At 38.7% G+C, this 27,102-nt stretch overlaps 1 protein-coding gene across 2 annotated transcripts; it reads right to left on the bottom strand.

Moving 5' to 3' along the window:
- Positions 1-22,855, bottom strand: AKIRIN2 (akirin 2). 2 transcript variants are annotated; one of them, NM_001110087.1, is given in 5 exon segments: positions 1-823; positions 1,083-1,154; positions 3,442-3,591; positions 5,386-5,529; positions 22,077-22,844. In NM_001110087.1, coding segments are annotated over 5 exon segments (612 nt in total). In that variant the 5' UTR covers positions 22,312-22,844; the 3' UTR covers positions 1-812.
- Between the last annotated feature and the right edge of the window lie 4,247 nt (positions 22,856-27,102).

Genomic DNA, 27,102 nt, shown 5'->3' with positions numbered 1-27,102 from the left:
TTGGAATCAGAACTCAGTTTATGAAAAGACTGATTTTGAAATCTTATCAGAAAATTGATTCCTGGAAAATGCTTACATTTAAAACACTGGCTTTATTCAAATACTACCCATCTGTACATTAAGAACAAGCAGATTAGAAGTAAATGGTTTATTCTTCCAACTAAATTCCAGTACTACAAGGGCAGTAAAACAATGATACACGGTGGGGGGAATGCAGCTATAAACATTCGTTAAAAAGACTGATAGAATAAATAAAAACTACCAAAAAAAAAAAATCCCAACAGGGAAATCATATAAACCCATTTGAAACCCCAAGAAGTCCTGGAATACAGAAATGCCCTCCTCCTCCACTAGTTCATAGGAAGCACTGTAGGCTATTTGCTTAATAATGTCCTGGGATTACATCCTAAATTATTAACAACTGGTTATAGCTTGGTTGTAGTGCACAATTAAAATCACACTAACTTCATCTGAAGTGTCTTTCTACAGTTTTATTTACACAACCAGTGAAGGGCATGTTCTTAGAATACCAGCTTTAATCCTTTCCAAACATATTAATAGAAGCCAAATTGTAATGATACAGCAAATGAGGCCACTGGCATTAATACAGGTAGCAAAGGTCCATATCCGGGTGGTATTGACATCAAGGAAATTTCCAAATCCGGTTGCTGCCTAAGAGTGGTTGCCACTGACGAAAGCTTGAAATAACCTGTATTCACAGAGGGGTATTGGCATTGCTGCATGTCATAATTGGGACCTCTTGCAACAACTCAACAAGGAACAAGGCAGCCCATAAATGCAGAAAACGTGATTCATGAAACATCTAAAGGGAGAGAAAAGGAAAATGAGTGCAAAGTTCAGATCAAAATTTAAACACGCCAAAGCTTCATCCCTAATATACTGCCCTAGATATTTAAATAAGCAAAAGTAATAAGCCTGAGTAAAATTTTACTGCTTATTTCCTCCAAACTTTTTCTCCTTGATACTGTTAAGTTCTCTTGTGTATGAAGATAATTATAATAAATTATAACAAACATCTCCATAAGACTGTCTTGTATTTGGTTCAAAGATGAAATACTTACAACTAGCAGGCTGTTCTCCATATCGTCGCATTATCTGATCATGTGTAAACTTCACAAATGCATCATATTGTTCTATAAATAGAGGTAATTATCAATTACATGATTTGTAAAAATGCCCTCTTAATCTCTCAAGGCCAGAGAAACTCAAAAGTCCAATATATATATAGTGAAATAATTCTTATTTGGCACTTAGACACACAACCTCAATAGTAACAGCTTTTCAAATGGAAAGAGCATGGAGCTTAGGAAACCCACATCAGCTCAAATCACACAACCTCATGTATAAGCTGGGTGGGGCTTATTTCTTATTAAAAGTAAAGATATTTTTCCTCTGAAAATTATTATAAGTAGTCTATGAATGGTAATGTACTGCAATGAGAGGAAACAGGACAAAAAAGCATAGTAAAATATGTAATTAATCCAAATATCCACCTGTAACCTAATTAGATGCCACAGAAAAAGATGTTATATAACTAACAAATTCTCTTACCTATATTAGCACTAACTCCCTAAGCATGAAGTTTACAATATCAATATCCATTAAATCTGTGGCTTAAAAATCAGGGGGGAAAGTCTGATTATGTTAGCACACATATTTTATTTACTACACTTAAATTATCAAATTTTATGGAAAAAAATTTTCTGGATAATTAAAAGAATGCAGCAGATTGATAAAATTATGTACACAGTGCCAGTTAAAATTATGTACACAGTGCCAGTTAAATTTCAAGTCTTCAGATTGATCCAAAATTATCGTGAAAGGTACAAAGTCAAAAACCTCTTCAAACAATGTGACCGATAAAGAATTAATCTCCAAAATTTACAAGCAGCTTATGACAACAGCATCAAAACAAACAATCCACTCAAAATGGGCAGAAGACCTGAACAGACATTTCTCCAAAGAGGACAAACAGATGGCCCAATATGCACATGAAAAGATGTTCAACATGGCTAGTTATTAGAGAAATGCAAATCAAAACTACAATATCACCTCACAGTGGTCAGAATGGCTATTATCAAAAAATCCAAAAAACATGCTAGAAGATGTGGAGAAAAGGGAACCCTTCTACACTGTTGGTGAAATGTAAATTGGTACAGCCACTATGGAGAACAGTTTGGAGGTTCCATAAAAAAGTGAAAATACAGCTACCATATGACCCTGCAATCCCACTCATGGGCATATATCTGCAGAAAAACGTGATCTGAAAGGATACATGCACCCCAGTATTCACTGCAGCACTGTTTACAAGAAGACGTGGAAACCACCTAAATGTCCACTGACAGAGGAATGGATAAAGAAGATGTGGTGTATATATATATACACAATGGAGTATTACTCAACTATTAATAAAAGTGAAACAATGTCCTTCGCAGCAACATGGATGGACCTAGAGAGTGTCATACTAACTGAAGTCAGAGAAGGAGAAATTATATATATCTGGAATCTTAAAAAAAAACAATACAAATGAACTTATAAAACAGAGAGACTCACAGACTTAAGAAAATGAACTTATGATTGCTGAGAAGGAAGGAAGGGTTAGTCACTCAGTCAAGTCCAACTCTTTGCAATCCCATGGACTGTAGCCTGCCAGGCTCCTCTGTTCATGGGATTTTTCAGCAAGAAAACTGGAGCAGGTTGCCATTTCCTTCTCCAGAGGATCTTCCCAATGCAAGGATTGAACCCACATATCCTGCACTGCAGGCAGATTTGTTACTGTCAACTACCAGGGAAGCCTGAAGAGAAGAGTTAGTTAGGGACTTTGGAAAGGTCATGTACACACTGCTATAGTTAAAATGGATAACCAACAAGGCCCTATTGTATAGCACATGAAACTCTGCTCAATGTTATGTGCCAGCTTAGATGGGAGGCGGGGGGTTTGGGGAGAATGGATACATGTATATGTATGGCTGAGTCCCTTCACTCTTCACCTGAAACTACCTCAAACATTGTTAATCGGCTAATACCCCAATACAAGATAAAAAAGTTCAAAGTTTGGAAAAGTAAAATAACTTAAACAACCAAGTGTTTTAAAAAAAAAAAAACCCCACAAGCAAACTGTAGCCCTCCAGGCTTCTCTGTAAACAGCCAAAGCATAGGGTATTATCAAAAGAAATATCTAGTTTCCTAATAATGCTGCTCATCTACATGGCTAACAAATACTATTTCTTAAAGTCACTAAGGAGGGCCATGAGCTATAGCCAAGTTCATTTCCTTTCTTGAAATGAAATTCTCTGGTTCTTAGAGAGTATGCCTACCAGTGTATAGAAGGGGTAATTTAATTGATGTGTAAAATGTATGTGAGAAAGAATGCATTTCTTCGGATGAGTTTCTGGAAAGACTCTAAAACTCATCTCTTACCTGCAAGTTTTGTGTTCAATATTTCTTCATATTCTTCTCGAACTTTCTCCTCACGTTCTTTCAATAAACGTTCACAGATCATCCCAACCTGCCGTAGAGTGAATAAGGGCTGTTCTTTTTTTAATGGTGAGGATGTTCCTGATGGAGTCCCTATGTACAACATGAACAAAAACCTCATCAGATTTAGAGGCATCATAGAAAAGCATCATCTAACTGAGGTGGTTTCATGTGAGTATTTCTAGTGCTCATATAAAAGCATTTTTCTATCAGTCTTTAGCACAGTATTTCCCTAGTCTTAAATCAGGTTTAATCCTATCAGCTTACAACTTTGGAAAGACACAGCAAAATGTATGCCATCAAACATAAGGGGGGAAAATGTGAAGGTGAGTTGAGAGAATAACAAAATACAAACAATAAATTTTTTGGTTTTAAATTAATTATTAGCCACGAGAGACTTTGTAAAAATAAATACTGAGAATATATTCCTAATATTCAACATTAAATTTTACAGTTCAGCATCCTTAAAGACTATTAATGTAGCAGCCACTTATACAGTGATAGATTTCTTCAGAATGCATTCCTCTTGAAGTATTTACTTAGGGTACTTTTATTTTCCAAAAACATCATTCCTCTTTTCTTGAAAAGAACATCTGAAATTAATATTTTTTAGAACTCAGGTTATGACAGTCACTCAAGATAACACTGCTGCAAGTATCCTATAAACAGAAATACACAGATTTGCTATCAATTGTTTGTCCTGTTTATCTGCCCCAATTCCTCTTTATACCTGCTCTTTATTAACTTGATGGCTGGGACCAGTTAACTGAGTATGTTTGTCCTGTGTCCAGCATCAGCTGGACAGAATACCAGAATTCTTGTGTACTGATATACAAGAATAAAGCATACCAGCTTTAGTCCACAGCTACCAAACTATCTTTATTTACTTTCAAAATCTCAGCTTTGCTGAGGCTGCCAGTTAATTGAGCTTATAAGAAGTAAACTGACAAATGAGAGGAGCTTGCTTTCCCACGATACAATCCTGTCTCTACCCTTACCTCCCCTTACCAAATTTCACCAACTTATCCCCTTCACATGAGAGTCCCTTGGACAACACGGATATCAACCAGTCAATCCTAAAGGAAATCAGTCCTAAATATTCACTGGAAAAATTGCTGCTGAAGCTGTAACTCCAACACTTTGGCCACCTGATGCGAAGAACTGAGTCACTGGAAAAGACTGTGATGCTGGGAGAGACTGAAGGCAGGAGAAGGGGACGACAGAGGATAAGATGGCTGGATGGCCATCACCAACTCGATGGACATGAGTTTGAGCAAGCTCCAGAATTGGTGATGGACGGGAAGCCTGGTGTGCTACAGTCCATGGGGTTGGAACAGCTGGACCGAGCGACTGAACTGACTGAAAATTTTAAGTGTATATGCAAACTATCCTCTCCAATAAAAGGTAGGTAAAAACAGATGTAGCATCAAAATAATCAACCTTTAGGCATTATCCTAAAAGACAAGTGTGTGTGAGGGTGCATGTTCAGGGACATTTTTGGTAATAGGAGAAATCTCAAGTCTATCATTATTAAATAATTATGGGAAATCCGTAGAATGCAGTATTTAGCCAAGGCAAAGTATATCTATACCTGACAGAGAAGCATATGGCTGTATTTTTTTTTTTCTTTAATAGAGGCTATGAATCATAGCATTTATGGGGAAGTCCACTTAAGGGATGTTACCTACAGATGGCTGTCTTTGAGTCATGGGAATCCAAGTGGCTATTACCTTTTTTGTACCATATTTTTAAGAGATTATGAGTTACCTGTATTAATGTTTTTTCAAAAATCAAGGAGAAATAGGAGCTTGATGACTAAAGGCAATTTGTTTTCCTTTTTCCCATACTAAGTAACATTCCTTTCACACTTATCACTTCTTTTATTACCTGGTGAAGCTGGTCCGCTGAGGAGAAATGCATGTGGCTGTGCATCAGAAGTACAACATGGATCTGTCTGTTGAAAACTAGTTTCTAAATGTCTTCTCTTCTGCATGCGTTTATACTCTTGTTTTATGTTGTACAGAATTTGTTCTAGAAGAAAAAAAGTCAAAATTTGGCAAGACAAACACTTTCAAGTTAAAAAATAGGTTGGGTTCTACTGAAAATATTCTCTTCAAATATCTAGAAAACTTATGTTTTGGGAGGAATTCATTTCAGCATAACGGGAACACTCAATCAGAAATAACACATACACACCATCTGGAATCCAGCTATTCCAAAATGCCATTCTTTCTGAGCACTCATTAGTTTAAAAATAAGTTTTTAATTCAATGGTAAAGATAAGGGAGTCTGAACTGAAACATGTATTTCACTCATATTCTAAGAGTATCAGACTCAAAGGTCATTTATTCACCACACAGAGAACTATTAAACAGGCTTTTCCAAGACCATAAATAATTAGAAGCAGGGAGAAGTATGTAAAATACAGGTACACAAGAGTGAGAGGTGACAGCAATAGGTCAGCAAAAGGACCGAGTTGATGTCAACTAAAAAACCATTATACATTAAGCAGCCATGGCCATTAATATTAAGCTCAACAGAACTGATGAGTATCACAGTCTTAGCAGCAAAGTTCTGTCCTATATCTTTGGGGTAAAAACCCATGTAAAGTGATTGGTACATCACTCATTAAAAGATGATTAATTAAAAACCACTACACTACAGTGCCACCCTCTTGAACCACGACCATCAAATGAGGAATGAAAAAGAAGCAGCATATCCTTTAGGCCAGTATGATAAGTTTCAGAAGACTTCTAATTCAAAATAGTGACAGTTAGCCAGCCTCTTCAGAAAATCCCTCCCTGAGGTTCCCACTCCCTTCAAACAGACTTTCTTACCACCACCACAGTTCTTAAATTCATAGGATATCCATGGGAAACTACATCCCAGGGAGCTTGTTATTCCCGACTCAAAAGCAAAAGTAAACAAAAATAACAGGCAATAAAATGTTTTGTAAATATAATGGAGTGTAATTCCACACCATTCTAAAATGATGCAATTTTAAAATGAACTGAAATGCAACTGAAGGCTAAAGATTTATGTAAAATGAAAACAATCCTTTTTTGAAAAAGTTAATACTAGAAGGTGTTTTTAGGTATACACTTAAATCTTACTTCTCTTTTCTCAGTTTAATTTCCCCAGTAAGAACTTTTAGAGCTTTTGAGAGAGAGACTGTAAGGGTATCAATCAGTCCCTTAAGCATTTAGAGTCTGCCAGTTTCAGTACTATAACCAGAAAGCAATTAAAAAATAAAGTCTTGCAAATAAAATAAAAATTTTAAAAATGTCTTGCAAAAGACATCTAGTGAAGAGTCCATTTATGTAAAATTTTGTGTGTAAACCAATCTGTTTTAAATATACATGAATACAAAAATCACACATTGGAATGACTAACCTCAGGATGGTTGTTTGAAAGTCTGTAACATTTCTCAAAATGTTCTATCATTTGTTTATATTAAACATGGTCATCATTTTCAGTCCTTTTCCATTTATGTGAAATTGTAATTTAAAACAAAGTTACCAATGTGAAATAAAATAGCAATAGCTATCTACTAAACAGCTAAGCACCATAAGAGAAACACGCTTCCTAAGATTCAGAGGTGTCCAATAAAACCAGTGCAACATCCTGTACCAACCAGGTCAGGCACACATATCCTTTTTTCAAAAAATAACTCTTTCAGTAGCAAAATTCTTTAAGAGGTTTCTAAAATAATGATGTTTCGATCTCATAGCAGGCTTCACTCATTTATCATTTTATGTTCAGTTACCATCATGCTGATCAAAAGTACCATTCAAAGCTTACTCACGAAGACTTCAAATATAATAGCACAAAGTAATTTGGCTTTAACTTCTTTTGTGTGACTTATTCTTTGATCAGTGTGGTGACAAAACTGTTCTCAAGATTACTTATTCTTCCTTTTGCTTCACCCAAAGCACAACCAAATGTACCAAAAGAATAGCTGTAACAATTTGTTCATTTGAAAGTCATGAACAAGTTCTAGCCTGAGAAGAAATATATGGTAAAACTTTTAAAAATTTAGCTTTATATATATCTCCATACTATCTAAAATTTAAGAGATTTTATTAAGGACCTGTAAGGCACAACTTACAAATGAATTCACCAATTTAAAAGTACAATTTGATGAGTTCTGACAAGTGCATACATAGTTCTGGAACCACCACAACCACAATAAAGAATTTTATCACCCCAGCTGTTCTCAGTCACCACCTTTACCGCCACTACTTTCTCTGCTGTCAGTTTTGTGTTTTCTAAAACTGCTATCTTAAAGAGTAGATTTTTGTCTTCTTTCACCCAGCAAAATGGTTTTGAGATTCATACATGATGTTACATCAACAAGTAATCCCTTTTTGTTAATTAGTATTCCACTGTGTATATACGGTATATATCACACCTTATCCATTCTCCTTTTGGTGGACATTTGGACCGTTTCCAACTGGGGGCTATTATGAATATCCAAGTACAAGCCCATAGGTGGACAAAGTTTTATTTCGCTTAAGTAAATACCTAGGAGTGGAACTGGATGGACTGATTATATGGTTAAGAAATTGACAAACCATTTTCCAGAGTAACTGTATGTTTTGCATTCCCACCAGCAATGTGAGTTCCAGGTGCTCCACATCTTTGTCAACACTTGGCAGAGCTGAAGAATTCTGAATGCTACAGCATTGCTTTTTATACCTATTAAGATAGAACTATGTCATCTAAGCCTCACTGTGCTCTTAAGATGCTTTAATACTGGTAACATGCGATCAACAATGTTACTTAGTGAATGGCCCAATTTCAGTTCAGTCAGTTCAGTGGCTCAGTCATGTCAGACTCCTTGTGACCCCAGAGACTGCAGCACGCAAGGCTTCCCTGTCCATCACCAACTCCCGGAGCTTATTCAAACTCATGTCCATTGAGTCGGTGATGCCATCCAGCCATCTCATCCTCTGTCGTCCCCTTCTCCTCCCACCTTCAATCACTCCCAGCATCAGGGTCTTTTCAAATGAGTCAGTACTTTGCACCAGGTGGCCAAAGTATTGGAGTTTCAGCTTCAGCATTGGTCCTTCCCAATGAAAATTCAAGACTAACTTCTTTTAGGATGGACCGGTTGGATCTCCTTGCAGTCCAAAGGACTCTCAAAAGTCTTCTCCAACACCACAGTTCAAAAGCATCAATTCTTCAGCACTCAGCTTTCGTCACAGTCCAACTCTCACATCCATACATGACTACTGGAGAAACCAAAGCTTTGACTAGACGTTTGTTGGCAAAGTAATGTCTCTGCTTTTTAATATGCTGTCTCGGTTGGTCTTTTTTTCCAAGGAGTAAGCATCTTTTAATTTCATGGCTGCAATCACCATCTGCAATGATTTTGGAGCCCCCAAAATTCAACTCTATCACTGTTTCCATTGTTTCCCCATCAGTGATGGGACCAGATGCCATGATCTTAGTTTTCTGAATACTGAGCTTTAAGCCAACCTTTTCACTCTCCTCTTTCACTTTCATCAAGAGGCTCTTTAGTTCTTCTTCGCTTTCTGCATAAGGGTGGAGTCATCTGCATATCTGAGGTTATTGATATTTCTCCCAGCAATCTTGATTCCATCTTGTGCTTCATCCAGCCCAGCATTTCTCATGATGTACTCTGCATATAAGTTAAAGAAGCAGGATGACAATATATAGCCTTGACATTCTCCTTTCCCGATTTGTAACCAGTCTGTTGTTCCATGTCTACTTCTAACTGTTGCTTCCTGACCTGCATACAGATTTCTCAGGAGGCAGGTCAAGTGGTCTGGTATTTCCATATCTTGAAGAATTTCCCACAGTTTGTTGTAATACACAGTCAAAGGCTTTAGCATAGTCAATAAAGCAGAAGTAGATGTTTTTCCTAAATCAACCATGAATATTCATTGGAAGGACGGATGCTGAAGCTGAAGTTCCAATATTTTGGCCACCTGATGCGAAGAGCTGACTCACCACTCTGATGGTAGGAAAGATTGAGGGCTGGAGAAGAGGGTGACAGAGGCTGAGGTGGTTAGATGGCATCACCGACTTAAAGCACATGAGTTTGAGCAAACTCTGGGAGGTGGTGAAAGTCAGGGAAACCTGGTGTGCTGCACTCCATGGAGTTACAAAGAGCCTGACACCACTGAGTGACTGAACAACAACAACAAAGTAGCAAACAGCTAACTAGTAATACAAGCCTCAAGTTCAATCTCCATCAGTTCAGAGGTCTAGGCAGTTTTGAAGCCAATAACCAAGAAATCTCCCCAGATTCAGTATTCCAGAATTCACAAGTTCAATTTACATATCTGGTCAACTTAAGTTGCTTCCATATCAGCAAGATAAAGGCCTTACATACATCAACAATGTACCTATATTCACTTAATCTTAAACTAAAATCTAGCCATCTCTTATGGATCTAAAATGACATTATATTCCAAGTACATGTAACATCTGACATTGTGTTGCCAACAAATTTACTAGTCCATTAAAGAAAGTGAAGCTTTACTAACATTATCAGTTGCACATTCCAGTTTTAATCATGCAGACTTCATATTTGGTTTGTGAAGCATAGATTAAATTCGCAGCAAATCACAGAGCAAAATATGTATTTTCAGACAATCTACACTCAAATGGTTGTAGTATATCCCTTTCCAAAATCCTTAAAACTACATCACCCTTGTTCTTACATATACTTTTATCTTGAACAACATGGGGATTTTCAGGGTGCAGAATTCCTGCTGTTGAAAGTCCATGTAACTTGTAGTTTGACCCTGTATCCAAGGATATGGTTCCTCTACATCAGCAGGGTTCCACATCCTTGGATTTAACCACCTTTAGATCGTGTATTTACTATTTTATTTACTAGTGAAAAAAATCCACATAAATGGACCTGTCACTTCAAGCCCACATTGTTCGAAGGTTAACTGTAAAATATTAAGACTTTTTGCACTTATTAGGTTAAGTGAAAGTCAGTATTAGCAGATTTATGACTAAGGGCATTTTCATTCCCAAATCTAGTAAATATCACTGAGGTTGCTAAAGAAATTCTCTGTAATAAGCAGATTATCAATGAGCCTATTCCTTTGGAATATCTGAAATATATATATATAAGCAAAAAACCTAGGTAAATGTGAAAAGAAAAGGCCTGGCCTGAGACAATAAAGCCTGTTTACTCATCTTAGTTGCCAACGACTACTTTAAAAACCCTGGACACAATGAACAAGGTCAACAATATAAACAGGAGAAAGCAGGGATTAAAAAAAAAAAAAGCTGCTAATGATGGTAAAAGAAATAGCATCAAGATAGGACTGAGAGTGAAGGGAAAATGGAATTAGAAGCAATTAGAAATGTGTTTAAAGGAGAATCTCGAAATGGGGGATGGGGGTGCAGGGTCATCATCAAGTATCTTTCTAGAGTAGAGCCCATAACTATAAGATGTCTAAAAATTGGTGATACATGAAACTAAATATTTTTGCTCCAGACCTGTATGGACTTCCTGTTTTCCTACTGACATAGTTACTAGATCAAACATTAACAGTTTCAAATTCAGGTATGAAAGCCCCGTTTATCTTCACCTTACATGCTAATTTCTCTGTGGAGTACCTTTGGAAAGAAACAAGCTAAAAGTTCATCTAAACAGATTAACTCAAACAATGAGATTAAAAATGAAATAAATCTTGAAAGCCTGTCAGATCTAGGGAGGAACACAAATGAAATGGAAAATCTGTACACAATTAAGTACAGAAAACCTGCAGTAGCTATTAAGACCTAAAACTGAAACTGTTCCAAATAAAATAACAGACCAAATCTAGAGCTCTGAACTACAGACACTGCCATGTCTGTATTTTAATTTATCAAGCAGACAATTCAGAGTTGCTATGGAGACCCATCTTTGTAATTTCAATTATTCTCCTAGATCATCTGATCAGAAACTAGCATAGTTCTTAAGCACTCCTTTAAGGGAACCTTAAGGATAATATTCTTATCCAGTCAAGAGCTATCCAATTTAAAAAAATGAGCTGATGGCATTTTAAATTTACTTTACAATTATTGATATGTTAAAGGAACCTGAAACCAAATTTTAACAGAAGATTATCAAGGTATATCTACAGTTTTAACTTCTGTTTGGATTACCATGAATCCTAATAAGCATAATATAGCTGCATATATTTATATAAACACCAGAGTATTGGCTACAGTATTTTAAAGGCAACTGACTCAGATTCTAAATTTACATTATATTTCACTGCATTAGAGTCATCCATTTATCCCCTACAAGAAGAAGGATAACTATAATTAGTACAGGTCAAATTCTATTACTTCACTGGTACCACACAGTAATTACTTATTTGAAGTAAATGGCTCAATTTATTAAATTCTTCAGGTCTAAGTATAAATTACAAGTTAAATGCACAATGGAAGTCACTAATGCAAAGAATCCAAACCATGCTCAGTCAGCAGGTAGCGCCTCCCCGATACACATGCAGTTTCATACCTCTATTTTATATTACATTAGATTCTATGTGCTAACCATGATGCTTTTGTTGTTTACTTCTTTACTATCTTCTCAAGTAGCTTACAAGCTAGAAAGAGAGTAATAAGAACAAAAAATGAAAGAAGTAAATGGTGAAGAGAAAGAGGAAACTGAACTATCCAAAACAAAATATGCAAGCTGTGGAAAACATTTAGTGCCAAGTTTCAGCTTCTATTTCAAATAACCATGGGCCATCAAAACAAGATAAGGTCTGGAAGGATAAAGAGCAGGCTCCTTGAGGAGGACTGTAGGGCAACACAATCAAGCTAAACAACTAACCTGTTTCTCATAACAACTTATCAGGGCCCCCAAAACACACTTACACACATAAATACTGAGATACAGCATATCTGGAAACCAGAGGTTGCAAACTGATGATTCATGAATTAAATGGAGTCCAAAGACATGTCTGGCCTGAACTTTTTTCAAAACAATGTGGCCAACATTCAAAAGTTGAATGATCAGATTTCTGGCTACTGTTGATGGGGAGGGAGTGGCTGGGGGTGGGTATTGGACTGTGTGGCATAGTTCAGTTCAGAGTGGCTGCTGCCTTTTGGGTGTAAGTTCTCAAGTGCTTCTAAAACTTTAACACACACACAAATCACCTAGGGACTCTGTTAAAATGAACCCTATAAAGGATGGAGCCTGGGTTAAGCATTTTCTAATGAGTTTCCAGGCATTGCAGCAGGTCAGGAGCAAGACTGGAATTCACAAGTCCCCATCTTGTTTATTTCAATCATTACTTGCCTGGAACTATGGACATTTAAGTTTCTATCCCCTGCTTAAAATAACTCTACTGGCAATTAAAAAGAAAAGTGTTTGGTTTATGTATTATTGGACATACCAGGAAATGGGAGAGGAAGAGAAGGAAAGCAGTAGCAGCTGAGATTATTACAAGCACAAAAACATTAAGGATGATCTAATTTATGTTGCCACTCTCACCTGGATGGCTTTTATAATTCTAACACATATACTTCCCAAGCATGAAAATACCTTGTAAATCAATTTAAACTTCACTGGCCCTACTTAAGGAGATTCATCACATGACATTAACATAATCACTATGTTCATTATGTGACTGATAGTGAATAAACACGTTTGCTTTTTGATTTCTGCTTTATATATATATATATGCCTATGTGTATATATATAGGTATATACACTTAAAGGAACTATTAAGCCAGCCAGGAGTGGAGCTGAATGAATCTAGAACTAACGAACTCATGGCCAGATGAAGACCAAAAAACAGCTGGAAAAGTAGAAGAAAACAGTTTGCTGTCATAGTTAAAATACACAAGATATTTCAAAAAGAAGGGAGTGTCAGCAGTGTAAATGCTATAAGGACGGTCAAACAAGATGAGGATTGATTGTGTGCCATGGAAGTCATCACTGGCTTGACAAAAGCCTCAGAAGGTACAAATATACTAGGAGTAAGTTGAGAGCCCAGTGGAATTAAGCAGACTGAAACCTCTTTGAATCTAGTTTTGAAATGGAGGAATCTGGATGCCTGCTGGAGGAAAAATAAGGATGCTTCATTTCCTTTATAATGGGAGGCTTGACACTATTTCAAGCCAAAAGCAAAGATCTGGTTGACAGACAAAAACCAGAGGTTAAGGTTCCTCTGGAGACAAGTGGGATCCTTCCTTCACTATGTAAAGGGCTTTAATTATCTCATTTAATCTTCCCCAGTGATACTAAAAACAAAATATGCAAAAACACTGGTAGAGTAGGTACTGGGAAAATTAAGACACTGCCATTTGCTGGCCTCTATTTTTTCCATGAAGTACAAGTAAAAGGCAAGGTTATTCACTAAATAAATGGCAGGACTGCTGGACAATGTAAAAAGTCCCATTTGAGGTTGCCCAACTGTAACTATCGCCAGTACTCAGGGGCAGGAAATGCTCTTAATTCTCATGACATCCCCAGAAGGCAGATACTACTATCAAGTGCATACAGATGAGGAAAATGAGGCTTTACTGCAATGTCTTCTGAAAGGTCATACAGCTGGAATAAGGCAAACCCAAGCCTTATTTTAACTTATACGCAGAGTACATCAAGAGAAACGCTGGGCTGGATGAAGCACAAGCTGGAATCAAGCTGGGAGAAATATCAATAACCTCAGATATGCAGATGACTCCACCCTCATGGCAGAAAGCGAAGAACTAAAGAGCCTCTTGATGAAAGTGATAGAGGAGAGTGAAAAAGTTGGCTTAAAGCTCAACATTCAGAAAACTAAGATCATGGCATCTGGTCCCATCACTTCATGGCAAATAGATGGGAAAGCAATGGAAACAGAGAGTTGATTTGGGGGGCTCCAAAATCACTGCAGATGGTGACTACAGCCATGAAATTAAAAGATGCTTGCTCCTTGGGAAAGAAGTTAGACCAACCTAGACAGCATATTAAAAAGCAGAGACAATTACTTTGCCAACAAAGGTCCATCTAGTCAAAGCTTTGGATTCTCCAGTAGTCTTGTATGGATGTGAGAGTTGGACTGTAAAGAAAGCTGAGCGCTGAAGAATTGGTGTTTTTGAACTATGGTGTTGGAGAAGACTCTTGAAGAGTCCCTTGGACTGCAAGGAGAGCAAACCAGTCCATCCTAAAGCACAAAAACATAAAGGAAATCAGTCCTGAGCATTCACTGGAAGGACTGATGCGGAAACTGAAACTCCAGTACTTTGGCCACCTGATGTGAAGAACTGACTCACTGGAAAAGACCCTGATGCTGGGAAAGATTGAAGGCAGGAGAAGTAAACTCTGGGAGTTGGTGATGGACAGGGAGGCCTAGCTTGCTGCAGTCCATGGGGTCGCAAAGAGTCGGACACGACTGAGGGACTAAACTGAACTGAAGCCTGATCTCAGGGCCTAACCTCTTAACATCTACTACCCTCTCCAGTATCATATTGGTACACCTAGTCAATATTCTATGAGTACCTGAAGTGAAAATAAATCAGAAAACAGAATGTCAGTTAGAATAGAGGGATCCACCGCCATGTACTACTAATACTTCACACAATGAAACATCAAACTCTATGACTGTTAAGGTAGTAAGCTTTTGGCACATAATTTTCATCTACTTAGAACCCTGCAAATACAATCATTGACTGTAACAGGTTAATTGTAAGAAATGTTTGTATTACATTCAGATATTTATACAAGGGATGCTTCAAGTGTCTTTAAACTGCTTCCTCTGAGGATAGGCATCTGTAACTAACTAGAATGATATATTGGTGTTTCAACAGTTAGGAATTATTCCAAACTGACAAGTCAGCATTACCACACATGCTGAGTACAAGAACAGCCTCTGATAATGTACTATTTCACCCTGAGCTATGGATCAGGTTCCCCCATCTGTCACAACCACCTAAAACCTCCTACAGTTTTAACCAATTATACTGCTTAGAAAAGTTTTTCTTCCAGAGAATTATGCATCAGCATTAGGAACAAGGCAATCTTTTGTAACAAAAGGCAAAGTTCAAGGAAAGTAATGTTTGAAAAGCTGGCTTTCTGCAACCTTTCAAATTCTACTCCCATTCTATTAAACTGCTACATCAGTTCAATGATGCTGTGCTTTTTAAAAAAAAGAAAAGAAAGAAAAGCAACTCTTCCAGGTCCCTCTCTCCAAACTTCCTCCGTTTAGTTCGATTTTTAGAGGGAGTTTTCTAAGAATTAACATTAAGGGAAATGAAAATAAATACTAAACCAAAGTCTGAATGTACACTACAGACTAAAACAATTTCAGAAACAGTCAATAAATAAGCTTCAGTAGTAAAAGTGTGATGTAATCAGTAAGCCAATTTCAATGCTCAGGCTGTCAAAGGTGAAAATAATGCTAATATGGACAACTGTCCACAGAGAATTAAAATAGGTATTTGATAAACCATAAAGTTTATGGTATTTTTCTTCATGTTTAGATAGTTTTATAAGTACCAGCAGTTGCAACTCTTGTCAGTACCCAGAGACTGTCTTTTCTTTGCCTAACCAGCCTAGAATCTGAAACTCAAAGGAGGTTCACAAAAACTTGAGTAAGTCACTTTCAGAGAAAGTACTTACATTTTTTAATAATGGTAAGAAAATCCAGGTACATGAATAGAGAATTTAAAAATACATGGTAAGAAAATCCACGTACATGAACAGAGAACTTAAAAATACAGTCAAGTTCAAAAATTGCATTACTGAAAAAAAAAATCATAGGTTTAATAAAATCAAAATGGTGTAAAGCATTTATACTTCAGGATGATCTATGATATCTGACATATAAAAATTAGTGACTTACAGTTTGTAAAGAGAAGAAAGCAGTTATACTCTAAGACAAACTACAAGCATATTGTGAGCTATTTTTCTAGCGCTGGAAGAATAAAAACCACTACCACTACCCCCAAAAACCTATCATCACAAGAAAGATTATACAATCTGGCACAATGCAAAACTGTGATCAAAGGGCTCAAAATAAATATCAAAGCTGACACTAGAATTTTAATTTACCTGCAAGGATTCTCTCCCTGCTCAATTATAATTGTAGTATCTTCCCATCAAAAAAAAATTGTTTTAACTTAAATCATTCAATTCCTTTAGAAATGAAAGCTCAGAACTTCATAGTACAAATTATTAGTCCTAAAAATCATGTAAAATCTTTGAAAATGGTAAAATCCTTGTAAATGGGGCTATTTCAAATATTGTAATACACATAACCATGTGGAGAAGGAAATGGCAACCCACTCCCGTACTCTTGCCTGGAAAATCCCATGGATGGAGGAGCCTGGTAGGCTACAGTCCATGGGGTCAGGAAGAGTTGGACACTACTGAGCAACTTCACTTTCACTTTTAACTTTCATGCAATGGAGAAGGAAATGGCAACCCACTCCAGTGTTCTTGCCTGGAGAATCCCAGGGACGGGGGAGCCTGGTAGGGTTGCCGTCTATGGGGTCACAGAGAGTCAGACACGACTGAAGTGACTTAGCAGAAGCAGCATAACCATGTTTATCATCACTATTCAGAAACATGAAGGAATACTTTTGGTGCACTTCAAGAGCCTCAAAATACTATTTGAAGTCTTTAAAATAAATACTATATTTCTTGTTACTACTCATCTGAGTCACAGTTTTTAAAAATGTTGTCACATATTGTGGCTTTATTGTCACAGAAGGAGAAGTGAAATTATATTTTTTTCTTAAAACTGCCCAAACCTTAATTCAACAAATACATTTAGTAGATATTTTAAAACTCTGTATAAGACATTAACTGAGAAGATATAGCAGGTAATTCTCAAACTAGACAAGTCCCACCTATCCTCTCAAAATTCAGAGGACATTCCTTTTCACTAACAGTCTTTGCTACAAAACTGCCACTCATATTTCTCAGGTGTGTTTAGAAAGTTGAGAAACAATGGTAAGCTGCTGAGTTCTAGAAGTCCTATGCTCAGTAGTAAAATTGAAGATGCATCTCTTAAACTAAGGTCATTTATGAAGACCTCTTCACCATCTGCAGATGCCAGACAGGTTCATATAGGCTTTAACAAGTATTCCACTCTTCATACTTTTCTGAAAGTAGGCAGTCTTCTCAAAGTCAGGAAATGCATTGTGGTTTTACATATGCATAGACAGCATTCTGTACCAGCAGAGGGTTAGCAGTAGTAACTGTTAGTGCTACTAAGTACTAGCAAAGACTGTAAGTTGCTGGTTAATTCACCTATGGGGCTTCCCAGGTGGCTCAGTGGTAAAGAATCCACTTGCCAAGGTAGGAGATGCAGGTTTGAAACCAGGGTTGGGAATGGAGGAGGGCATAGCAACCCACTCCAGTATTCTTGCCTGGAAAATCCCATGGACAGAGGGTCCTGGTGGGCTACAGTCCATGAGGCTGCAGAGTCAGACACGACTCCACCTTGAAAATCCCATGGACAGAGGGTCCTGGTGGGCTACAGTCCATGAGGCTGCAGAGTCAGACACGACTCAACCTTGTAAACAATTCACTTACGGGCACTTGAAAAGACCCAATACCATTTGTTTCTTGTTTCGTGAACCAACTACCCAAGAGGTCCAAACTTAACCTATGCTATCATTATGCATTTTTCTTTAAGTGGAAGAATCATTAAAGGTTTCTTTTCAAAGAAGAAAAATACACAAAAATGGGCACTTCCAATGAGCCTCTTTCTCAACCTTTCAAAACTAAAGCATTTCTATCACTGTCTTCCTGTCTATCTAAACACTTAGGAAAGGCCTATCTGAGTAATATACAATATATTCTTTTTCCTATAAAGCCATTCAAGAAAACTGAGGAAATTTTATTATTCTCCTTTACATTGGAGCATTTTCACCTAACAAAGAGTTAGCAAATCTCTTCTCTGATCTAGACATGTTTACACTATGTGTTTCTGTGCTCAAGATAAGCTTTCATTTTTCTACTTTCAAAACAAAATAGCTTAATAATGAATACAACTGCACTCTGCTTTTAATGGCTTATAGACTTACATGATTCTTAAATGCATAATTCACAGAACTATTAAATAACTGCAGCTACATACACAGTCCTAAATAAAATATCAGGTTTAAAATCCAAAGTACAAAGACCATTAAAAACAGTTTATTTGCCAAATCCACTGAGAAACTAGAAGCAACCTAACAGCTGTCTAAATAACCACAAAATATTAAAAACACTTCTGGCTCAATATAAATGACATCTGAAGTGAAATGTTGCCTCCTCCAACAGACATCTCATTTGTTTGTGTAGAACCATTTATACTTCATTTAAGCCAGCTGGTGTCTCCATTTGCAGGCATGCATCAATGTCTACAGAACAATCTAAGTTCCTGTAAACCCTTCCCCATTCACAAGCTGCAATTTCCATTCTTAATGGCAAGTTTCCAGCAAATACAATGAGCTTTTACAAAGGAATTTAACTCTTCATCCAACTCAATTCCTAAGGCAGACTAGAGCAATAGTAACAAGTCAAATGATGTGTATAAACCTGTCTAGCAAATTCACAAATAGGTTGAGTTCACAGAAGGATCACTTCATTCAGCCACTCATTCATTCACTACACAATTATGAATAATAATGTGTTGGATTTGATTGACAGTCTCATATATTTTGATTTTATTAAAATATGTTTGCTCTAGGGAACGTCATGATAATCTTTTCGCTAAGTGACAATATTGAGAGGTTTCAAAAACCAATCAACAAGGATACAACTCTTAGAAATCAGTTTTCAATAAACTTGCCAGGATGAGTACTAATAAAGCTAAGTAGAGGCATTCATTTTTCCAACCACAGCAAATGGTTCCCGCCACTCCCCATCTCCAGTTATCATGCACTTTTCTTTTTCCACATCCTGAGATTACTACAAACCTCACTGCCAACACCCTCAACGAGGACTGGACAAACGTTTTCTGAAAAGAACCAGACAGCAAATATTTGATCTTCGGGAAAACACAATCTCTATCGCAATTACTTGACCCTTCTGTTGTAAAGGGATATGGACAATACTTCAAAAAAAAAAAAAAAAAGAGCATGGTTGTGTTCCAATAAAACTTTATTTGCCAGTTCTTACCTTTGTCCTATTAAGTTGCAATAGTTTGAAAAATATTGATTTAAATAACAGTCATCAAGTCAAACCTTCCTGAGATGACTAACAACCAAAAAAAACAAAGCTAGAGTTTAAAAGATACCCAGTTCCTGAAGTGACAACATGACTTCAGCAACATATCAGAAAACACATATATAAATATATCCAGAGAACAAAAGTAAATTCATAACAAATTATACACATGCTCTGAAAAAAACTGCACTTCAGTAGTCTAGTTGTAAATTGTTTAAATTATATTTGAACCCACAGAAATGAAAACAAAGAACTTCCATAGAGCCCCAGTCAATTTCATTTTGGTAAGTTGCTTTCCATTTCCAATACTAGCTACTTATTTCTGCTAAAGATATATGGTATTCACTCTAGACAAGTTTAAAGAATCACCACTTTTAAAATAGGAATTTAAAAATTAGGTAGAGGACATGAAAACTGGGAAGCTCTTTGATACCTGCACAACACTGCAGCTCCCATTATGACATCATTACCAAAACCATACAAGAGCAAGCCCCAAACTGGCCGTGTAAACGTAAGGCTAAATTAAATTACATGTAAAATGTCATTCCAAGACCACAGTTAAAAACTTAGCAACTCAAAAGTTAATCAATTTTAACTGCTGTTCTCTAATTGAAATAGCTAGAAAAAAAACTTTTCAGAGAATCAATAAATACCAGTTAGTGTGTGACTTTAGAATTCAGGATATGATCAAACTTACAGCAGACGTCAAAAACACCTTGAAAAACAAGAAACATACCAATATTTTGGAAAAATGTGAATTTGAATCAGCCGGCTTAAACAATTTCAATAATTCCAGTCATTTTACTATTTTAACAGTAATGGTCCACTTAACTGAAATATAAGAAAATGTGGAGTCAATTGCATTAGTGAATGCTTCAAATACATCAACGAAATGACAGATCTGCAAAGAATCACAATTCTTTCTGAATTAATTCCCTTTATAGTGAGGACAAATATAGCCCCTAGCTGACTTACTTTATATGCTCAAGACTATTTTAGCATTGCAATATACTTTAACTCCCAAACATAACACTGTATTAATTCACCCCCTCGAATGAAATTTACTGCTGGTTAGCTAGAGCTATTTTTAAGTGGCCTTATTAAGTACAGATTCCACAGTATCATTTCAATTTTCAGTGATAGTCTTTCACTAAAAAGACAAACTCTGAAAATAGTATTAATCCCAGGAACTCATTCTTGACACTGTTCCAACAGCAAAAGATGGTAGCCCAGGCATTTGAGGATCTCCCCATATATTTGGAAAAAGATATTTTAAAAGTATGACCTGAAAAATAACAAAACTTATGTCAATTCCAAATCAAGTTACCAGTAGAGTTAAATACTGCCCATAGATTTTCTTTTTAAAGCTGACGATAAACACGTAAATCAAGCTATGAAAAGGCTTTGTCTACAGATCTTATTATCACCAAAGGCTCACACATGAAACCTTTGCATGCTACACGCACAAAGGAAACATTTACACTACCAGTCCACATAAGCCTATCTTAAGACTATGCCAGGGCACACAAGGATTTTCAAAGTACAGGAAAAAAAGGACACAAACGCAGCACAAAGCAGTCAAGAGGTAGCTGCCCAGTCACTTTCAGGAAATGTTTCAAGACGAACAGCAAAAATATTCTGAAGTCCCTTGGAATCTTGGGTTGATTTATTATTTTCAAGGCCTAGTCCTTTCCTTCCAAAGTACTTTCATGAGCAGAAATAAAGCACTTTTAACTAAAGCTACTACTCAGCCCCGAATTTCAATACAACTTGCTTTTCATTAAAAGTTCAAGTTTCTCAAGGTCTAGACATATATAGTGTGATCGTATTACAGTATTTGGGAAGAGCATTTTCTTTGTTGTTGACCCTGCTAAGGAAACAGGTCTTGACTCAGCCAAAGTGGCGTTCTTGTGGGTGATTAATGACAGGCCTAGATCTCGCCCCAGTGACATCCCTCCCCCACCCCCACCCGCTCCGTACTAAAATCAGCCATGTCTGAACTGGAAGAGGGGCGGCCGCCTAGCCTCAAACCACCCAGTTCGAGAGTTAATAGGTGCAACCTATCGATTCTGGAAGACAGCCATCGAGATTCGGGTGAAATGTGTGACCCTTCGTTTGCCTCGATTTCCGTGTAGCACTCTCTCTGATCATTTCCGCTGGGGCTCTCCAGACTACGGAAACGCTCGATTCCAGTCATTCGGCCCAAAGAAAAAGACCTTCCTCTACCTCACAATACCCGGCAAGGCACCATCCCTACCCACCCCACCCCCGCCCCCTCCCCCGGTATCAGGCTATTCCTATTGTGTCTCCGACACTGAAAGAGCTCCTTAAGAAAAGTGTGGCCGCCGAGGACTCTGCTAAGGACGGAGAGCCCTCCTGTACCCCCAGTCCCGCGGGCTCATCCCTCGCCCCCCACCCCACGGGCGGCCGCAAGACCGAGTCCCACCTGTGGTGAGACGGGAGGAGACATCGCCGAAGGGAGATGGCTCCATTCGGAGATACTTCTGCGGCGAGGCGGCGGCGGCCGAGAAGGAAGCGGCGGTGGCCGCGGCGGCCGACGACGGGGTGGCGGCGGCAGAGGTGGGCGCCGACAATGGCGCACATCGCCGCCGCTTCGGGGACGCCGGGCTCAGCAGCGGGTCGAAATCCAGAGTCCGTTTCAGAGTGGCTCCGCACGCCATGGCCGGGGCGCCGGGCTCGGGTGGAGTCAGGGAAGGGAGGGCGAAGGAAGCGGGGAAGAGCGGGGCCCCGAAGAGAGCCTAACCGACGGGCTCAAGAGCGGAAAGCCGGCTGGCGGAGCGCCGGCGAGGGGAGCAGAGCCGCTGCCGCCGCCTCCGCGGCAGGGGCAGTGGCCCGGGCCGGCCGGGGCGAGAGCAGGAGGGTAGGTGGCGGCGGCTCACGCTAGCCGCGTCAGGGGGGCTCTTCCGCCTCCTCAGGCGCGGCTCCCCCCGGGGACGCTCCGGCCGCCCCCGCCGTCCGTTCGGGCTTTGCGCCGCGCCTGAGGCGCTCCTGCGCGGAGACCGGTTCCTTCAGAAGTCAATAACAGCCTCGTGAGATGTGAGGCTAGAACGCGGCTCCTAAGACGCCCGAATACCGTCCGAAGTTAGAGAGCGGTGGTCGACGCGGCGAGATTGAGGCTGCGGCAGCGGCAGGAGCTCCAGCAAACACGTCCAGCCGCTTCCCCCTGCACTGTCTGACTCTTCCACCCGCCGCCGGCCCCAATATGGCGTCAATAACAACGCCGCCGATTCAAATCCTGCGGCCTCAGGGCGCGTGCGCATAGCGGGGGGGCGGGAGCCCGAGCATGCATTCTGGGAGTTGTAGTTTATTACTGCAGGGAGGACTCTGCGTGAAAAGGGGTTAGGGAGAAGTCACGAAAACTACGACTCCCGTCATTCAAGGCCAGCGATTCCGAGTTCCGGATTGGAATTTAAATCCCCCTACACATCTTGAGTGTAAAAGGAACTGGGGGTAAGAGAAAAACGAACCCGTGAGAGAGTGGGAGAAAAGAAAGCCGACCGGTAGGGAAAGCAGGTTTTGAAAAAGCTTTAAAATTCATGTAGTAGTTATCGTGGTACGCTCCCACAGTGATTTACCAACCGGGAACTTGAAAACGAAACCAACCTAACAGTTCAAGACTGATTAAAACAGTGCCAGAAACAAAACCTGTCACATCGACTGGCTAGGAAATACTAAGATTTTTGGAACCTATTTAGAATTGCAGGAGAGAACAGTGATACTATCAGGTTACAGGAACCTTGAATTGAACTTTATGCGTTGCCCTTTCCAGATAGCTGCTTGCAGCCACTTATTCGGCAAAGCCAGCTTTACCCTATAAATGAATAGGATTTGAACGACGTACAGAACTAAATTGTTCTGGTTTGAATAAAAAGCTAATATCAGAAGTTGTACTATCTCAATATTGGTGTATATCTTGTGAACGGTAAAAAATAAATCGAAAGACAATGGAAAGTCTAGAGAGTAGATATTAGACCCATTTTGTAAGCAGAGAAAAAAATTTTTTATAAAAGTGATACTTCTAATCAGGTACCTAAAATGCAAGTCAAATACAGCATTAGTAAAAAAAAAAAAAAAAATGATTTATGTGAAAAACTATCCTTTGTCCTTTGCATATGGAAGCTATCACCAACCAGTCCAATACAAAACTAGTTATCTATGTGAATGCCATAATTATCTAGTGAAAGGTATAAAATATAGGCTTCCAATGCTTATTTATTCTTGTTATTTATTAACTAAAAGATGTACCATTTTGTGTATTATTCTTTACACCATTTTTGGACAATAGTTTAATACATTTATTCTTGTTTTACAAACTGTTCAACTCCTCAAAGATCAGCAGTCATCACTCTGTGTTAACAACTAAGCTGTGCTAATTTTAACATACTGTTTGGAAAATAATCTTTGAGAAAAGATCAACATTTAATGCAACAGCAGCTGAACTATGACATCTAATAGATACATTTTTACTAAATTCTAAACACTCCATGGAATCTATGATATGGTCAAAATAACACAATATACATATTTTATGTAAATGAGTAGAAAAAGGTACGTTAACCTATGGAAAACAAGCAACAAAACATTTATATCCTGGTAAATATTTTCTGAAATTAAGATTTAACCTGAAATTATAGAACTTAAATTGGAAAAGGAGTGTTAGGAGTTGAATTGTGTCTCCTCAAAATGTATATGTAGTCCTAATTCCAAGTATCTTGGTATGTAAGGTATTTGGAAATAGGATCATTTCAGATATAATTAGTTAAGATGATGTCATACTGGAATAGGGTGGGTCCCTAATCCAATATGACTAGTACCTTCTGTAAAAAGGGGAAATTTGGACACAGATAGGCAGAACACCATGTGCACATGAAGGCAGCAACCTAGATGATGCATCTACAAACCAAAGAAAGCCAAAGATTGCCAGCAAATCATCAGAAGCTAGGGGAGCGGCATGGAACAGATCCTTCCTCATAGCCCTTGGAAGGAACTAGCCCTGCTGATAATCTTGACCTTGGCGTTCTAGTCTCCAGACAATGAGACAATAAAACCGAAAACTGTGTTGTTTAAGCCACCCACTTTGTGGTACTCTGTTATTAGAAAACTAATAAAGAGGCTTGTGTTTATTTGAGTTAGGATGATTGCCTGGAAAAGGAGGAAAGAGTTGTGTGTAAAGGTGGCAGGGATTATCTGGTAAACTTGACATTTTAGTCATAATAACTACCCTTGTAATCACCACTGCACTGCATATCTGCTAAAGGCTCTCTGTTAGGATTAAAACAGTGGGCGGGCTGGGGCAGCCTCTCCTTCTACCAGTGACTAAGGAACCTGTTCAGCTTAGAGGAAGAAGGGGAACTTTACCAGTTCACCTCTGTGTCTTTGCTCAGGTTCTCTTCCATACCTTTTGCCTAACTACTGTAACACTCAACCTAGGCATTGTCTTCTATAGGAAACCTTCCCCAAGCACATCTAGTCTGAATTCGTTTTATAGATTCATAGAAAAAGAGACACTTATCTTCATTATTACCCTCCCCATTGTAGTACTGTTAATTCTTTGCTCATGACTCTGCCTCTCCCACCACTGGATTAGCTCCTGGCCAATAGCTTAGTACTTTGCACACTTCAAATACTCGTTGACTGTTTCTCAAACATTTTTAAATCACCTTATCCACCCAGTAATCCACATTATACTTATTCCTTAAGATAGATACCTATGAAAATATTACAGCAACCTTTTTAGGGTAGAAGAAAACTGTTGAAGGAGGGAAAAAAAAAAACCTAAACAAATTTCTTACACTAAAAAAAAAAAAACTTGAAAGGCTGTAAGTCTTAACATGGCCTTAAGTCTTAACAAATTTAAAAATGAATTTTTATTTTGTTAATCAACAGGCAAAGAGAATTATATTTAATGCATTAATAAGTTGAATCAGGCCACGTGAACCTAAATATACAGTACAGCTAAAGGCTTCAGTGACCCACACAGGCCAGAATTCTCTTGCGGCAACTACAAGTCTCCTGCATTACAGGCAGATTCTTTACCGTCTGAGCCACCAGGGAAGCCCCACAAGGCCTATAACAAGTTTTAAAGGCTTGAAATATTTAGAATAGTTTTGCAACAATCTAGCAAGTATTTTCTGATTGGTACTATCTCATACCCCACTCCAGTACTCTTGCCTGGAAAATCCCATGGATGGAGGACCCTGGTGGGCTGCAGTCCATGGGGTCGCTTGAGTCGGATAAGACTGAGCGACCTCACTTTCACTTCTCACTTTTATGCATTGGAGAAGGAAATGGCAACCCATTCCAGTGCTCTTGCCTGGAGAACCCCAGGGACGGGGGAGCCTGGTGGGCTATCGTCTATGGGGTCGCACAGAGTCAGACACGACTGAAGCAACTTAGCAACAGCAGCAGAAGCCTCTGGAGAAAATCAAACTGCTTTACCAAGATGCTGGTCTTTGCCTGGTATTAGACTTTCCTGCTGCTGCTGCTGCTAAGTCGCTTCAGTCGTGTCGGACTCTGTGCGACCCCATAGACGGCAGCCCACTGGGCTCCCCCGGCCCTGGGATTCTCCAGGCAAGAACACTGGAGTGGGTTGCCATTTCCTTCTCCAATGCATGAAAGTGAAAAGTGAAAGGAAGTCGCTCAGTCGTGTCCGACTCTTCTCAACCCCATGGACTGCAGCCTACCAGGCTCCTCCGTCCATGGGATTTTCCAGGCAAGAGTACTGGAGTGGGATGCCATTGCCTTCTCCTAACTACTCCCAAAATACTACCCAGGATCTGATTCTGATGAGTCATTCTTTCTCTAAAGTCAGTAAAAGTATACATCACTGGATGACAAAATATCTCATCATCTTGAGCCTGAAGATCATCTTGTACCATAAATCATTTTCTTTTTTTTTTTACTTTACAATATTGTATTGGTTTTGCCATACACTGACATGAATCTGCCACGGGTGTACATGTGTTCTCCATCCTGAACCCCCCTCCCACCTCCCTCCCCATACCATCCCTCTGGGTCATCCCAGTGCACCAGCCCCGAGCATCCTGTATCATGCATCAAACCTGGACTGGCGATTCGCTTCACATATGATAATATACATGTTTCAATTTTTTTCTGATGTCAAATGAAGGCAAGTGCAAATATGTTAAGTGGGGAGAGGTGTTTGCTGACTTTGCATATTGAGTTTGAGTAATCATATGGTTCAGCATTAAGACTAGCAGCTCTAATTCAGAAGTCTCTTCAAATCTATATTCAGAACAAGCATTGCCTAGGGCCGAAGAAATGTTTAATCATTGTGTAAATGAGTGCAGTAGGGAAGAATAGAAATTGTAATTGCTTCCATATAACATCTTGTAGGCTGGCTGGAGTCTCTTCTAAGCACCATGTTTGGCATACTATTATACTTACTCACATATTCTTTTCCATTGTAGATATGATGCTGACCAGTATTA

Source organism: Bos taurus, chromosome 9, assembly GCF_002263795.3.
Source record: "Bos taurus isolate L1 Dominette 01449 registration number 42190680 breed Hereford chromosome 9, ARS-UCD2.0, whole genome shotgun sequence".
Taxonomy (NCBI): Eukaryota; Metazoa; Chordata; class Mammalia; order Artiodactyla; family Bovidae; genus Bos; species Bos taurus.
This window is presented reverse-complemented; position numbering and strand designations above follow the sequence as displayed.